The sequence below is a fragment of the Astatotilapia calliptera genome, chromosome 9 (genome assembly GCF_964374335.1).
Source record: "Astatotilapia calliptera chromosome 9, fAstCal68.1, whole genome shotgun sequence".
Classification (NCBI taxonomy): domain Eukaryota; kingdom Metazoa; phylum Chordata; class Actinopteri; order Cichliformes; family Cichlidae; genus Astatotilapia; species Astatotilapia calliptera.
Window position 1 is genome coordinate 2,701,541 of NC_137430.1, and position 16,992 is coordinate 2,718,532.

The following is a 16,992-nucleotide window of genomic DNA, read 5'->3' on the forward strand; positions in this document are numbered from 1 at the left end:
AGGACAATTCTGGATAGCTTCCACCTTATCCAGCTGCGGTCGCACCTCTCCTCGTCCCACCTGGTAGCCCAAGTAGCGAGTCTCCTGCCGCGCCCATTCACACTTCGAGGGGTTCAGAGTCAGCCCGGCCTTATGAATTCTTCCCAAGACCTCCGACAAATGCTGCATATGCTCCTCCCACGTGTGGCTGAAGATGACGACATCATCCAGGTAGGCGGCGCTATAACCGTCACAGCCCTGTAACAACTTGTCCATCAGCCTTTGGAAGGTAGCCGGTGCCCCATGTAGGCCAAAGGGCATCACGGTAAACTGGAAGAGCCCGGCAGGGGTCCTGAAAGCAGTGTACGGCCTCGACGTCTCCTCCAGTGGCACCTGCCAGTAGCCTTTGCACAAGTCCAAAGTGGTGATATACTGGGCAGCCCCAATCTTCTCCAGTAAATCCTCAATTCGCGGCATGGGGTACGCATCAAACTCGGAGATGGCATTTAGCTTTCGAAAGTCGATGCAGATGCGTAAAGAGCCATCCTTTTTGAAGATAATGACCACCGGGCTGCACCATTCGGAGCAGGACGGCTCGATCACTCCAAGCTCCAGCATCTTCTCCACCTCCTGTCGCAGCTTCTCCACCAAGTGTTGCGGAACCCGATAGGGCCGTTGCCGGATGGGCTGTCCCTCTTTTAGCCGGATCACGTGTTCAACCAAGGTAGTCCGACCTGGGTTAACGGAACACAGCGAAGGCGTCTCCTGCAGAATTTTCAGTAGCTCCGCAGCCTGCGGTGAGGTCAGATGAGTCAATACCGGAGACCTTGGATTCGTAGCCTGCTCAAGTTCACTCTGTCCTCCTCCTTGCACCACCCTGGCCATCAGTGCCTCCCTCGGAGCCGGACGGGGCTGCTCCACCCATTCCTTCAGGAGGTTCACATGGTAGGTTTGTTTCGGTTTCTTTTTTCCCGGATGATGGATCTCATACGTCACTGGTCCCATTCGGCGAAGCACGATATAGGGCCCTTGCCATTTCGCCAGCAGTTTACTGTTGGAAGAAGGGAGAAGTAACAGCACCTTTTGTCCGGGCTGAAACTCACGTTGCCGGGCCTGTTGGTCATACCAGATCTTCTGGCTTCGTTGAGCATCCCGCAGATTGGCTTCGGCCTCGGCCTGGTACCGCTCCAACCGCTCTCTCATCTCCAGCACAAACTGCACCACCCCTTTCTCATTTGGAGCCACGGTCGAAGACTCCCACCCCTTTCGAACGAGATCAAGCGGCCCCTGTACCTCCCACCCATAGAGTAACTCAAAGGGGGAGAACCCCGTGGACGCCTGTGGAACCTCTCTATACGCGAACAAAAGAAAGGGTAACCACTGGTCCCAATCTTTTCCCGTGTCTGACACAAACTTCTGTAACATCCGTTTGAGAGTCTGATTAAACCTCTCCACCAACCCATCTGTCTGTGGATGGTACGGTGACGTCTTGATGGCCGAAACGCCTAACTGAGTGTGGAAGAGCTGCATTAACTTCGACGTAAAGTTAGTCCCTTGGTCGGTCAAAATCTCATCAGGTATCCCCACCCGAGAAAACAACTGTATCAGTGCGCGCAGAACATTAGGGGCTGTGATCGCTCGCAACGGAAACGCCTCTGGGAAACGGGTCGCGTAATCACACACCACCAATATGTACTGATAACCCCGACCACTTTTTACTAACGGACCCACAATGTCCATAGCTACCCTACGGAAGGGGATAGAGATGACCGGCAAGGGTTGTAGCAGAGCCCGATCCGATTTGCGCGCTGGGCAAGTTTTCTGACACACAGGGCATGCACGACAGTACTTCTGTACATCCGTATACATTGACGGCCAAAAGAAACGCGTACTAACCCGTAAATAGGTTTTTTGGCGACCCAAATGGCCTGCCCAGGGGAGGGTATGAGCTAAATGCAGAATGAGAGGTCTACAACTAGCAGGGATCACAAGCCGCTGGTGGTCCCCATCAACTGCATACAACACATTTTTCTCAACCACAAACTTCTCTTTTCCTCCCCATTTCCCTGTTCCCCCTTCAGGCACATTAGCAAACAACACTTCCAACGTCTCATCCTCCCTTTGCAACACAGAAATATTTTCAGGTACATCCCATTTCATGTTCTTATTGCCTGGGACCATAGCTGCTTCTCAAAGCGGCGTTGGTGACGAGATTTTCTCGGCCCTTTCGTGCCACCCTCGCACAGACTACTGTCCAAGTCTGGCAGGGGTTGGCATCCCGCCTTCGCCTGGGCCCTAGTGACCACTGGGCCTAACACCTTCATTTGAACATTCCCCGATTCCCTCCCTTTTGTCTCTGTGTCCCGCTCTTCTTTTTCTTGCAACAAATCCATAAGCACAGGCACATCCATCCCCAGAATAACCTCTACCGGCAAATTCTGTACCACCCCAACAGACAATAAATATGGCTGGTCATTAATAGTCACTGTTATTTCCACCTTTGGGTAGGGATGTTTGTCACCATGCACACATAACACTTCTTCTTGTCGACTATAGTCCACACAGTTCACTGGTACCAAGCTTTGCTTAATTAATGACATAAAACTACCAGTGTCCAGCAAAGCAGTAACCTGCTGCCCATTTACCCTTACAGTTTTATAGCGTTGCCCCTCAGCTGGCTGGACCTTTGTTGGTTCCGCCTCCAGCCGAGGTGCATAGCAGGCCCCAGTGACTTTGGCCTTCCGGATGGGGCACACCGAGGCTTTATGGCCGGGCTGCTGGCAGTAATAACAAAGAAAGTCCTTACCCGCTCCTCGTAGAGTGGATACCTTGGGGGCCCCGGATGGCTCGGGGTTACTCTCCCGCTTCGGCAGACCCGCGGATTGCGGGGACGATCGCTGTGGCGTCCCAGCTGAGCGGACCGGGGCCGCTCCTCTCCGCGCATTGAAATACTGCGTCACCAACTTGGCTGCGGCCAGTCCGTCCGCGGGCTCATGCTCCCTCACCCAGGTCCTCACCTCCCCTGGAAGAACTCGAATTAGCTGCTCCAAAATAATCGCTTCTCCCATCTCGTCCTTCGTATGCTGCTCTGGTCGAAGCCAGCGCCGGTACAGTCCTTTCAGCCGGTAGTACGTCTCGGTGGGGCTCTCCCCAGGTGGAATAATATTAGAGCGAAACCGCTGCCGATACGTCTCCGGGGAAATGTCAAATTTAACTAACAAGGCAGCTTTTAAATCCTCATAACAGTGGGCTCTTTCTTCATCCATTGCGGTATAGGCCTCCAACGCCTTCCCCGCTAGCAACGGAACTAGCCGACAGGCCCATTCATTCTCCGGCCATCTCCAGGTTCTGGCCACTCGCTCAAAGCGCAACAAATAGTTCTCAATATCTTCCCCCATCTGGTACGGTGGAATCTTTGGCCCCTCCGATCGCCTCCACTCTCCGCCCGTCTGGTCGAGGCTGCTTGTCGTTGCCAGGGACTGGCGAGCCGGTTCCTCCAGTAACGACGGCCGGGATTCTCGCTGCCGGGCCGGGGTAGGCAGCACCATCCTGGGGCTACTCGCTGTTACCGTGCTCGGTGTAGCCGTAGCGGCCGTAGTGCTAGCTCCCGCTAACACTTGCCCTGAGCTCTGCTGACTAGCTGCATCCGCCGGCAACAGCGCATTAGGAGAGGGAACGGTCCTCAGCCCCCTGAGTTCTGCCAATAACACCGTCTCTCTCCTTTGCTGTCCCGCCAGGAAGTCCCTCATCATCGCAATCAGTTCTCCATCACGTGCTGCGGTCGAGGTTGTAGGCAACTCCGGACCAATCCTGCCGGAAATCTCCTCCTCCTCTGCTGAAGAAGATGACGCCGGCACTGTGTCCCACGCCAGCTCCTCTGCTGTCTTCTCCCCCGGAAGCTCATGCTGCTGGGACCGCAGCCCTGTGCGCTTCGCTGGGAGGCGCGTTTTCCTCTTCCGACTAGCCATCCCACTTCTGACACCATATGTCACGGGGTCCCCTTCCAGACCTCTTCCGGACAAACACAGGCGTAGTCGGTAAGGTATTAGTGTGGATACTTTATTTGAAGCGGCCTCCCCAGTGCATAAAAAGATGGTTGCAAAGACATAAAACTGAGAGCCACGCTACACAGCCTGTATGTTACAACACACACCCCCCTTCATATCCGGCTCGCCGTCTCTTATATCCCGTAACCCCTCCCCCTTGGCGTCACCACCAATTCTTTATTCTAACTTTAATCCCCGTCTCCCTCCCCCAGAATTTCTTTTTCATTATACACTCACAAAACATATACATTGATACAGGCTCTCAACTATTTCCCGGCAGTCTACCCGACTTCATATACCCATTAACGGCCCACGTAATGAGGCCATTCTCATGACGGTCCAGACACACGTGAACTCATTATTTAAACCCCACACCCCCATACCATCGGCTTGCGTCACCCTGCACGATTGGCGATCCCCCGCACGTCCCCCCGACCGACGCCCTTAACAAGTAAGTGGGAACCAAAATCTAGCCACCCCCGATGCGGCTGACAACTTGCTCCTCACCCCTTTTATTCCTCTACTCGGTCGTCAGAAAGATACGCCGCCCCGGGTGCCAAATCGAACTAATGGTGGTGATCTAATGGTGGCGGTGCCATACTCAGCGGACTCTGCCTTGAGACGGGTCACTCCGTCACAGCTACAAACCTATCACTTCACATATCCCGCGCCAAAACTCAACTGGTGGACAGAACCAAAGAGCGTGGATGTAATTGTCTGGTGTATTGCCTTGACAGTGTGAGCAGTTGTTGGAAGATGTAAATAATAATAATAATGGATTGGATTTACTGTATATAGCGCTTTTCAAGGCACCCAAAGCGCTTTACAATACCACTATTCATTCACTCTCACACACTGGTGAAGGCAAGCTACAGTTGTAGCCACAGCTGCCCTGGGCCAGACTGACAGAAGCGAGGCTGCCATATCGCGCCATTAGCCCCTCTGGCCAACACCAGTAGGCAAGTAGGGTAAAGTGTCTTGCCCAAGGACACAACGACCAGGACAGAGAGCCCAGGGATCGAACCGGCGACCTTCCGGTTACAGATGCGATTCCCAACCCCCTGAGCCACGGTCACCCTAAAGCCCATCTTGAACATTCGATGACCTGTATAGTGCACTCTATGTAGTATTTTGTATTGTATTAATTGCAGACTGGGATTTTTAATCAATTTAAAGGTTTTTAAACAAATCTGAGACCAGACGTTTTGGTCTAAGCTGACTGATAAATCTGCTTCCCACTTTGCAATAGGAAGGGATATTGAGTCATCTAATTTAGAAAGTGTTCTGTATATTTTAGATAATAATTTGGGGGATTTAAGAGTAAGGAAATGTGCCGCACTTGGTGGTGTCTGTAATTCAACTTGACTGAGGTTAAATTTCGTTTTTATTATGGATTTAATTTGTTGATATTCTAAAAAATTTTTCTTGTTGATCCCATATTGTGCAACTAGTCTGTCAAATGGGATAAATTCTGTTCCCTCTAATATATGTTCTAAGTATTTAATTCCTTTACAACTCCATTCTGGGAAATTAATCATATTATTGTTTTGTAATATGTCAGGGTTATTCCAGATAGGTGTACGTTTGCATGGGATTAGTGAAGACTCCGTTATTTTTAGAAACTCCCACCATGCTGTCAGAGAGAAGCTGATGTTGATACTTTTAAAGCATTCATGTCTTTTGATGTTTGAGCTAATAAATGGTAGGTCTGAAATCTCTAGATCCTTGCATAGTGCCTGTTCAACATCTAGCCAGGGCTCATCTAGGAAGGTATGTTTTGACCATTCTGAGATGAACTGAAGCCTGTTGGCTAAGAAGTATAGGTGAAAATTAGGCAGATCTAATCCTCCTCTATCCTTGGTTCTTTGTAGCGTTTTTAAGCTGATACGCGGGGGTTTATCTTTCCAAAGGAATTTGGAAATATATGAATCCAGAGATCTGAACCAATCTTGTGATGGTTTGTTAGGGATCATCAAAAATAAGTAATTTATTTTTGGCAAGATCATCATTTTTATAGTGGCGACCCTTCCCATGAGTGATATGGGTAGAGATTTCCATCTAGTCAGATCGCCTTCTACTTTCTTTAGAAGTGGGATGTGATTTAATTTAGTTAAGTGTGAAAGCTTAGGAGAAACATTAATACCTAAATTTTTAATATTTCCGGATTGCAGTGGGGCAGAGGAAGAATTATGGAAGGAGCAGTTAATATGGAGAACTGTAGATTTTGGCCAGTTTATTGAATAATCTGAAACTCTTGAAAACCAGTTTATTAGAGTAATTACCTCAGAGAGGTTGGTTTGTGTGTTTTGCAGAAAAAGCAATACATCATCCGCATAGAGACTGATCTATGTTCTTACATTTTATGCCCTTAATTGTTGTAGCCTGTCTAAATGCTGCTGCTAGAGGTTCGATAAAAATTGCAAAAAGTGAAGGGGAGAGTGGGCATCCCTGCCTGGTGCCCCTCAGGAGACAGAAGCTGGATGATGTCTGGTCATTTGTTCTGATACGAGCTGTTGGGGAATTGTATAATATTCTTATCCAGTTTATAAAAGAGTTTCCGAAACCAAATTTGTGTAAAGTTGCGAATAAAAATTTCCAGTTAACTCTGTCAAATGCTTTTTCTGCATCTAGAGATAATATTATGGTTTTCCTGTTACTTCCCGTCACTTCCTCTTTCTATAGCAAAGGGGTGGCGTATCGGTCGATACCATCCACCTCCACTCTGATGGTCTTTTCCTCTAGTATCTTGACAGCCATGGTATTCTGTTTTGAACGTGTGGCCACCTTCTCATTCTGGAATGAGATAACATGCAATTGCCAGAGCTTGGCCACATTACTGAGAAGTTCAGCACAGGGAGTCAGGGTGCTTGTGAGTAGACACTGAGGAGTGGAGGCTTGATGTAGAAGAACCTTGGCTAGACCCTGTAGAGTCCAACCCAGACGTGTCTTGAGTGTAGCTTGTCCTCCCCGTGGTCCAGATGTACAGGCTCTACTGGAGTCAGGAGATGTGAGAGCCAATCAGCAATAACGGTTGAGCTTGGTGAAACAAATGAAGTGGAAGACTTTGCAGGTGGCAGTAGGACCTTTGCAGTGCGTCAACTGGATGTGAGTGTTTGGCAAGCCCAAGCTCAGTGGCAGTGAATGCTCCTTGGATCCGGAACCCTTTCCACAGGTCAGTGGCGGAGGCTATAGAGAAGGAAACAGAATGTCCTTCCACCGTTCTAATGTCTTGTTGGATTGTTCGAAGTGCCAACTCCTCCCTCATTCCCTGAAGGCCCAGCTCTTGGGCAGCACTGTGAAGAAGGATTGTGCGCTCTGACCCATCGTCTAGGATGGCCGAGGTTATTATAGAAGGGGCATTTGTTTGGCTTCCCCAATTTGGAAACTGGACGTGATGCCTGTTTCGAAGGCTCTGATCCTTAACAGTAGGGTCGTAGCCCAATAAGACGGTCATAGTCACTGTTGCTGATCTCTGCTTGGGTCTGGCACCCTTCCCACAATCCACACGTGGCTCTCAAGGTTGCTGAGGATTATGGAAATACACATCATCATCTTGGATGTGGACTTCATATTCAAGCCACTCTGCCAAATCTGCTAAGGTCAGGATGGGTGTCTGAAGAGGACTGATGAGCTGCTTAAACTGTGCTTGAAGACTGTGTGCAGTTTGGACAGCAGTCTGGTGACACGTGACCCACACTTTAGTTCTGCTCTCCCCTCTTTCCCAAGCTGCTCCAACTTTCCCATGAGAGCCCTCACTTTAAGGGTGAAAAGACAGAATCCTCGGCTGTCACCACTCCGAACAGGAGACTCCGACAACACATCAGTCATCCACTGCAGTGCAAGTTTGTGAGGTTGACCGTACAGCTCTAGCTGTAGCTTAGGTGGCAGAGCAGGTCAGCCACTAATCAGAAGGTCGGTGGTTCGATCCCAGGCTGCATGCCAAATATCCTTGGGCAAGATACTAACCCCATGTTTGCCAACTGGTGGTGGTCAGAGGGCCCGGTGGCGCCTGTGTCCGGCAGCCTCGCCTCTGTCAGTGCGCCCCAGGGCAGCTGTGGCTACAATGTAGCTTGCCATCGCCAGTGTGTGAATGGGTGAATGACTGAATGTAGTGTGAAGTGCTTTGGGGTCCTATGGACTAGAAAAGCGCTATACAAATGCAGGCCATTGCTGTCGCCGTACTCGGTAGAGGTCTGTGCTGACCATATTTCCTCCAGGCGGGTCCTCAGTCATCTCCTGGAAGCTTTCTGGTTGTTGGCGCTGAAAGGTCTATGGCTCTGCATATTCAGGAATGATCTGCCTCTTTACCCATGCTCCAGGGCCATACTCAACATTCATGTTAATTTTCCTGACCTGTTCAGTCACAGGAAGTTGTCTGTACTGATAAGGTGATGTACATCTGATAGGAGCTGAGACTGCTGGACATTCCCCCAAAATAAGGGAGTATCAAAAAATGCTAATTTTACTATTTACATAAATCCTAACTAGGCACTTTACACAAGTGCCAACATGAGAAATTAGTGACGGTCCCATAATGACCGCATGGCAGAGGCTGCTTCTCAGTAAATGACAGTAACATTCGGTAAACAAAGTGTTTAGGATTAAAACAAAGGAGGATAATGGCCGCAGCAAAGAACAAACAGGATAAAACAGAGAAACTTACAGTCTCATGGACGCACACCTCTGCTGACTCTCCCCACCTGCAGCTCTGACTGAACTCTCTGTGTCGAAGTGTGCGTCTAATGATGAGGTAGAATTGTGTCTTCTGATTGGCGAAGAGGATGGGTTGCCTCCCCGCTCATTGGCTATTTGGCAGCTGTATGCTGATATATTTACTCGGCAGATGTGGCTCTGTTCGTCAGTTCTGCCAACTGCTTTTTGTACAACCACATTATAATGAGGGACCACTGTATTGAACTTGAACAAAGGTTTGAGGAAGCACGAAAGCTGTCCACACATCTGGACTCAATGTTGTTGACAGTTGAGCCTACGTATTAAAGAACTGTGACGTATAAACTTTGAAGCGGTTAAGGGGCGCTTTCCCACATGAAATAAGTGTTAGTACCTTCAAATGGCAATGAGAAGGAATGAGCCGAATCTTAAATTAACTAGAGAATAGCATGCTCTTAATGTGAAAATCTGACTCCTGCCCCTGATACCTGTCCTACTTCAGGTGGAGTCCCGCCTCCTTCCAGGAAGCAGCTCACCTGGGTTTTTGTGTTTGGTGTCCAGCTGTGGAGTGGAGCTTGTTGTTGGTGTGTGTGTTTGAAGAAACTGTAAGTTTGCTTTGTTTCCTCCTTTAACAGTTTCACTGTTTGTTTCTGCTCTGTGATGTTTGGACCAGATGTTCAGCTTTTATTTCAGGACACACTTTGGATCACTTGTGTTTGAAGACAAATCCACATGATTATAGATTATTGATTGATTGGAATCCACGCTGATTATCAGTCAGTTACTCTGCACTTAAACATTTGTTACTGTGATCAACAGTTTAAATGGTTCTGTATGTAACTTTAGACCCAACAGTATTGTCATGTAACATTGTTTTTCCCTTTAAACGAGGACAAAGAGATAAAATCAGTTTGTTGTTAAGAAGTTGGCCTTCAGGTTTTACTGAAGTGACGTTGAAAGAACACAAAACAAAGCCGCTCAATTTAGTTCAGGGTCACTGCAAAGTCAATCAGACATAAAATTCATGTTTTAGATGCTGTGTGTGCTGATAATATCTGCATATGGACTTTGCAAGTTTAAAATACACAAGTTTAAAAATATATTTGGACTCTTCCGCTTTTCTGTGTCTTTCTATTGTGATGAACACATTGATTGCTGCTGTCACACTCTGAGGGTTTTGTGTTCATTTTGTACTTGTGTTTTAATCAGGGAGCTGAGTCTGCCTTCTTTTTTTGTAGTGTTTGAAGATTTTAATCACTATTAGTTGGTCACAGTGTGGTCTCTTGTGTCTGTGTGTTGCCATTGTATTGAAGTCTTTGGAATTTTTTGTTGAACACTTTGAACTTTGTCCTTTTTGAAGTATTTTCAGTCTGAATGAAGAGTCACTTGATTGTATTTAAGTTTGTTGTCCTGAATTTGGCTACAAACCTTTGCCAACGAACCCAGGTTACTCTTGTATTAAATACATTTATCTAGTCACTTAATGGTACATTTAGATGAGTTAAATAGTTGAACTGATGCATGTTACTGTTCTGCTTGTTGTGATGAATTCTCAGTAAATCGTGACTTTAATGTAAGAGCAAAGTCTTACAGCCTCAAACGCATTTAAACCTCTCACTCCATAACTGAAGATGTGTAAGATATAAAGTGCAGAAGGCAACCCTGATACTAGTGTTTGATCTGTTTCAAATTAAACACAAATGAACTCTTCAAGGGACAAAATTTATTAGTTGTTTGGTCCTTTGTGAATTCCATTTCTTGTATGAATCTTAATTCTTACTTCTGTGGGAAATGTTCAGATAGAAAGATCTGAACTTTTTTAACAAGAATCAGACGGTTGTGTCCAGAAGATCAGGTCTGAGTCTGTCTAAGACCTTGTGGTGCTCCTGGTCAGCAGATGCCTCGAAGCCATCTGTTCCTGACTGCTGATGCTTTCCGTTAACATCTTTAACAAGGACTCATTTATTCATGAAAAACAGAAGACTTGATTCAAAAACAGAAGAAACAGCACACAGTAAAGTTACATGTAATAACATGTTTAATGTTCGAACACAGGCACTCACATAGTGTGACGCACTTAATCATGAGGAAGTTAAACATTCTTCTGTTGATGGCTAATCACTGAGGCATCACAGAAACTGATGGAGTTGATAAAACAGAACAGGAAGTGAGATATTTTAATTTACTTGACATAAAATACATTTATTTTATGTCATGACATAAAATAAATCAATTGTATGATCTAAATCAAACCACTGATGTCTCTTAGCCTTTATACAGCTCTGTTAAATAAGTGTTGCTGCCATTGGTGCATCACTGAGATCAGGTGTTATGAAAACTGAAACTATGCTGCATGCAGCTACTAGTTTTTCTATTTTGGTGCTATAAATTTTCATGGACATGGTTTCCTTGGCTGAAAACACCAAACATCATTAAAATATCTTTTCATGAAAATGATGTAAGACAGAGCAGAGAGCTAATGCTGACTTTAATGCTCAGGACCCACTTCTTCTGATCGGACTGTGTTTGAGGATCTTTAGAAGTTTTTCTTTCTAGTTTTTCCACAAGTTAGCTGATTTAAAACAAACAAACAATAAAACAAAAAATACCTTGTTCACATGCCATCAAGATAAAACAACACATATCCAAATCCTGCTGCAGATCTGGTGTTCTCCATATTAGGCTACGTTCACACTGCAGGCGAAAGCGCATCAAATACGACTTTTTTGACCCTATGCAACCCATATCTGATCATGGTGTGACAGTGTGAACGGTACAAATACGATATTTTCAAATCCGATCTGGGTCACTTTCGTATGTGGTACTGAATCCGATACATATCCGATGTTTTAGAAAGCGACTGCTGTTTGATGGTCATGTCGCATTAAATCCGTCTTTTACGTCACCGACACGAGACAGACTCCAATTATCAGCGCCGGAGAAGACATCGTGAACGCTTCCTGTCCATCCAGTGAAACAGTTGGGAAGACAGTGTTGGAGAAACGTGAACATTTTATTTGTACTGCATAATCTGCAGATTCTGACAGAAATCTGCAGCTATCCTTTGAAGCACCGCTCCTCTAAAACAGCAATAAGGATAATCATTAGGCCATATGTAAATAACAAAATAACTTTATAACTTAAAGCAAAAACTGGGAAACGTAAAGTCCGAAACAAGTCTTTATATTAAGGTCCATCAGTCAAACAATACTGTTTGGTCTGGGTCTAAACAGAGTGTGTTATGTGTGACGTCTGCTTTTGCACATGCGGACCGTTTTGAGGGTTCACACTAGAGCGCGTTTGCTGTCACATTTTATTTGTAGTGTGAACGAGCAGACAAAAATTCGGATTTGATCAAAAAATTGGAATTGAGCATCAAGACCTGCAGTGTGAATGTAGCCTTAGTGAATGGTAAGCTGCTAAATGTGTTTTATGTGGTAGCATCCAGTGAAACAGCATTTATACAGTCTAGCACTGACTCAGTTCACTAACCAGGTTCAAGGAAAAACTGGAAGATTTCCCAAACAGAGAAATCATGCTGGGATCTTTGTTCCCGCTATGAACTCTAATACAGTACAGATCTACAGGTCAGGGGAGAAAATATAATAAAAAAAGATTTCCAATAAAACACATAGAAAATCTGTTTTTCAGGTTCAGATTCATTTTCTGAATCTCCGCAGCGGCACGTGGAGGAAGTGGTGGCCCTAAGCAGCAGATACTGTTTGTAGAAGTAACAGAGGAGCAATAAGAAGCAAACTGATTTAAAGAGGGGGGGGGGGGGGATTAACAGATGAATTGGAATAAAATAAAGATTATTTGAACTTTGAATTACATAAAGTTTCTTCACTGACTAAACTAAAAATACATGTGCACTCAAGTAAACCTGAATCAAAAAAGAAACTAAATTTAAGTTACTCAGCTCTTATGTGAAAAAGTAGGTTAAATATTAGGAGCCACCATCAAAACAACTGGAGTAATGTCACCTGGAGTAAATGCAGATATATTTACATGACTGAATATACCGTCCATTTCACAGATATCTTTAGTTTGGTTAAAGATTTTGATAAACACAGAAATTGACAAATCTGGAGTACAGAAAGTGGAATACCTAAAGAATTGTAATAGCTGTCTGTCTAAATTGAGTCTACATTAATGGAAATAACCCAGAGAACCTGCTGGAATCACTGAGTTTATAACAAAACAGTATGATATATGATTCATTTATAGCGCAGTAATACAGGTTTAAAAACAACAGGGACTAAAATGTCAATAATTCATAGTCATTTTATTATTTAATTAACTTCATATTAGGTTGATTTGTCCGAGCGTGGCCTACTGATGAAAATAACAGAGAAGCTGGAGGGGGAAAAAAGCTTTAAAAAATTTTTTTATAGACTCTACACTCAGAAGTCAAAACAAGTGCGATGAATGAAATCCACATTTGCAGCACTGACAATAAGAAAGACCTTTAAAAGTACCAGGAACAAAACTGAACAAAACCATGCAGAAGTTTAAAAAACAAACTTGATGTACAAATTTTGTGGATGTTAAAATGCCTGCGTAAACAGAAGTGAATATGATGATGCGATTTTGGATGCTGATCATTTAAAAATGCTGAAACTTGAAAATAATCACAAATCCAACTAAAGACAGGTTTAAGTTCAAAATAAAGGTTAAAGTTGATAAAACTTTTGTTGAAATACTGCATAAATAGGCAGGTTTTTGTAAAACGTGGAGGTTATTACATGGGGTTCTAGTGATATGTAAAAAATTTTAAGTCTTGTGGAATCCATTAATAAACATTAAATTTGTTTCATATTGTCATGGTTTTAGCACTGATCTATTTTAAACTTCAAAAGAAAAAACAAAGTGATTACATATATATTACTCCCAACAAATAAGATATCCCCCCCCCCCCCCCCAAAAGAAAAGCCCAAAACCCCCCCAAACAACAAAACAAAAGCCCTCTGTTATTTGTAATACAGATTGCTGAAATTGCAACTAAATGCACAATGGAATGCAACCACAGGTTTAACCCTACATAAGCATGTAGGTGGGCATATTAGAAGAGAGTGAAGGAGAGGACAAGTTTTATAGACTTTAATAGACTTCTTACATGTAATTTATATATGATCATTGTTGAATCAGATATTGGATCTGTATTTGATGTGATGTTATGATTTTGTTTTTATTGTGAAATGTCCCACAGAACAAACTGAGGTAAATTACCTTTGTGTTATTCAAACATTCTACAGGTTAGGTTGCGGTACTGTGGATTTACTGTAGACCCATGTGCTGGAGTGCAGTACAGTGACTGTAGTGTTCACGGTCAGAGTTAGGTTACATCTTGGGGTTCTTCCACCTGCTGAATTCCACTTTATGTCTGACTGTTCTCATTTTTCTGTTTAGGTGTAGAGGGAAGGGCACCCTCTACAATTTAGGCAACAATATACAGCTTTTCTTACCTTTATGTTTCTCTGCTTGTGACGTACACAACCAATGGTCAAGCTGAGTACATTGATTAGAATTAAAATTTAGACTGTAACAAAATTTCTATTCCCATGTGCTAACATTATTTTATTATTATATTAATGTAGCACATGGTTCAGTTAGCCTTGTTATAGAGGATTTCAGTTGATGTGCACATGAATGATTTGTGTTTCCTCTGCAGGTAGAAAGTGTGTGTGAGCTGATGTGAATTGAGCAGCATGGATCAGTGTGAGGACAGAGAGGAGGGAGTCCCTCCCTCTAAAAGCACTCTGTGTGGGGAACATGAGAGCCAGACCAAAGCTCAGAGGTGAGATGACCATCTCTAACTGTCCATGACTCTTCTCCATGTCACAGCTCAGCACTCACATCACTGCTCCATCATTATTCACAGGAACCCGCCTGGACCTTCCCCCAGCTTTGTGTCCTTACAGAGTGACTGGTCTGCTGGACGCTTCACTCTTTTTAAGGGATACAAACTGTCTGCTGCAGAGAGGTGATCTGTTAGTAATATGAACTTTTTGATGTCAGTTTGGTGCACTGCTGGCACAGTCTCTGTGCACAGAAATCTGTGTTGCGCACGAAAAAAATCTAACCTGAATTGAAATTAAAATTAAACAATTCTGTTTTGCAGTGTTAGTCAGTGACTGTCTGCTCCAGTATGGGATTAGAACGATGAGTCCAGCCAATAATGCGATTCACATTCGTATATACGCAGCTAATCAATGTCGTTGACAGGCTCTGACAGCGTCCTTATGTGCCGGTATTTTAGCAAAGCGGCTGATGTGGAGTGAAGCCACGTTAATGACAACGTGGAGCATTGGAGACGTGAGCAGGACAGACGGAACAACTGACGGACAAAGTGTGGACTTTATACCAGTTTTTAAATTGTGTTGATCGGCCACGTAAAACCAGAGTTATGATAAAATATCTGCAATATTTGTTTTTTCTTCCTGAATAATGTCGTTGTTTATATTTACTGCAGGAAGAAACGGTAAAAACGGCGTTTTATAAGGAAAACCTCCAAAGCACTCTCCACCTGTGAGCAAAAACAACACCAAAAAAAACTCTCCACCCTTTCCTATTGGTCGAAAAATGTACCATGTCGACCAATCAAAAAATGAAATGGCAACATGGCATTTAGTTGTTTAGGAAGGGGGAAGTTTTAGGAGTGACGGCGTGTTTGAGATGTGAGAGATTTGTGACATTTAGCATGTTTGGCATATAAAGTTGGTGTGTTGTCTTGTGTAGTTAATGTGTAGTTAGTGTGTAGTGTAGTCAGTAGTGTTGTGTGTCAGAACAATGAGGCGACTGCTGAATGTTACAGGAGTTACAGGAGTGACACATCTGCTGCTGTCAGGCCTGCAGGTATCAGGCTGTTGTTCTCCTTCATCTCATAGTGGACACAAATTATTTTTTGGAGCGGCACAAATAATTTGTGTGGCATCAGATTTGATGCAGAACAGCTGATTGTTCTGTAAATAGTTTGAAATGTTTATTTAAAAAACTCCTTGGCTGCATTTTTAGGTAAACAGCTGCAAAAAACTTTTACTTTTTTGAAGAAGTAACTGTATAATTAAGTGCCCAACATTGTCTGCAAAATACAGTATATAATGACCAGAGTCACAGGACTCTCTCCCAGACCACAGACTCATAATACAAGTCAGAGCTTTATAAAGAAAAAAGAAAAAAAAGAAAGTTTTGTTTTCAAAATTGGAGTTCAAGTTATTTTTCCTTCCAATAGTGTTAACATACTACAGGTCATGAACAAGATTTTATTTTAATTTTTTATTGTAAGTGGGCTAAAGCAGTTAATTAAAAGTAGTCTAACATAAATGCTATAATTTGATTATTTTAATAAACATGTAACTTGGATGATTCGATGCAGACGTGACCACAGTGCACACGTCTGCTGTCGCTCACAGTGTCCAAGGGACGCTCAGGGAGTTTGTGTGTTCGCTCAGACACGTGAAACATTAGAGGGAACGTTGTTGGTGTCTCATTTAAATGATTTTTATGTTTCTTGGTTTCTAAAATTGATCTCTGTAGGAGACAATGTCTCAAAGGACACACAAGCACAGGTGTCACCGTCATTTTCAACTGGTTTTAAGCCACTTTTTGACAGACTATTTATTTTAATTAGAGGTGGAATTTCAGACATCAAACATCTGGATCCAAAACTATCATGCAAAAAACATGCTACAAGTGTGTAGCATCACTTTAGCTTAGCATTAAATCAAACATGTTATGCTACCCACTGTAGCTTTTATTGCTTTTTAAATATGAACTGACACAATGGGAAAAGCAAAAACAAATGAACAAAAACACATTGAGAGCACTCCTCAGAGTTATCAATGATCTGCTGGTTTGCCCTGATGCTGACTGATGCTGTGGTTAAGTTCTACGGGGTCTGTACTTGGACCCCTCCCGTTTTCTCTTTCAACTATTTTAACTGAGTGACAGTCATGAGCTCAGCACATTGAATGACCACATCCATAATATTAAATCACACACAAAACACAAACACAAAACATCTTGTAGCTAAATAAAGATCAAACCGGGGTCATTATTACTGGCCCTATTGCAGCTAACCCATATTCAACACTTCTGAGTGCTTTGACCCTGAAGATGAACCAATTTTCTAAACATCCCCACTTCACTTTTGACAATCGCCTGATCCGGAATCAGTCTTGTTTTATGCAGCGTAGAAGACTCAGTTACATTAGCACGGTCTATCCAAAAGACATTAAAGATGGTGATATACATGTTAGATTTCCTCTAGGCTAGATTTTTGTAACCCATCATCATG

General features: G+C 43.9%; 2 protein-coding genes across 4 annotated transcripts in view; one reads left to right on the forward strand and one right to left on the reverse strand.

The window, feature by feature from the left end:
* The window catches only part of LOC113029840 (uncharacterized), a 272,650-nt gene that overhangs the window by 157,636 nt on the left and 98,022 nt on the right, over positions 1 to 16,992 (reverse strand). The gene's annotated exons all lie outside the window — the stretch shown is intronic.
* The window catches only part of LOC113028704 (uncharacterized), a 49,579-nt gene continuing 41,838 nt past the window's right edge, over positions 9,252 to 16,992 (forward strand). The window contains exons 1-3 of the mRNA XM_080306291.1: positions 9,252 to 9,301; positions 14,368 to 14,493; positions 14,578 to 14,679. Of these exons, the coding sequence (XP_080162417.1) occupies positions 14,405 to 14,493; positions 14,578 to 14,679 (191 nt within the window). The 5' untranslated portion in view covers positions 9,252 to 9,301; positions 14,368 to 14,404. The remainder of the gene's footprint in view (positions 9,302 to 14,367; positions 14,494 to 14,577; positions 14,680 to 16,992) is intronic.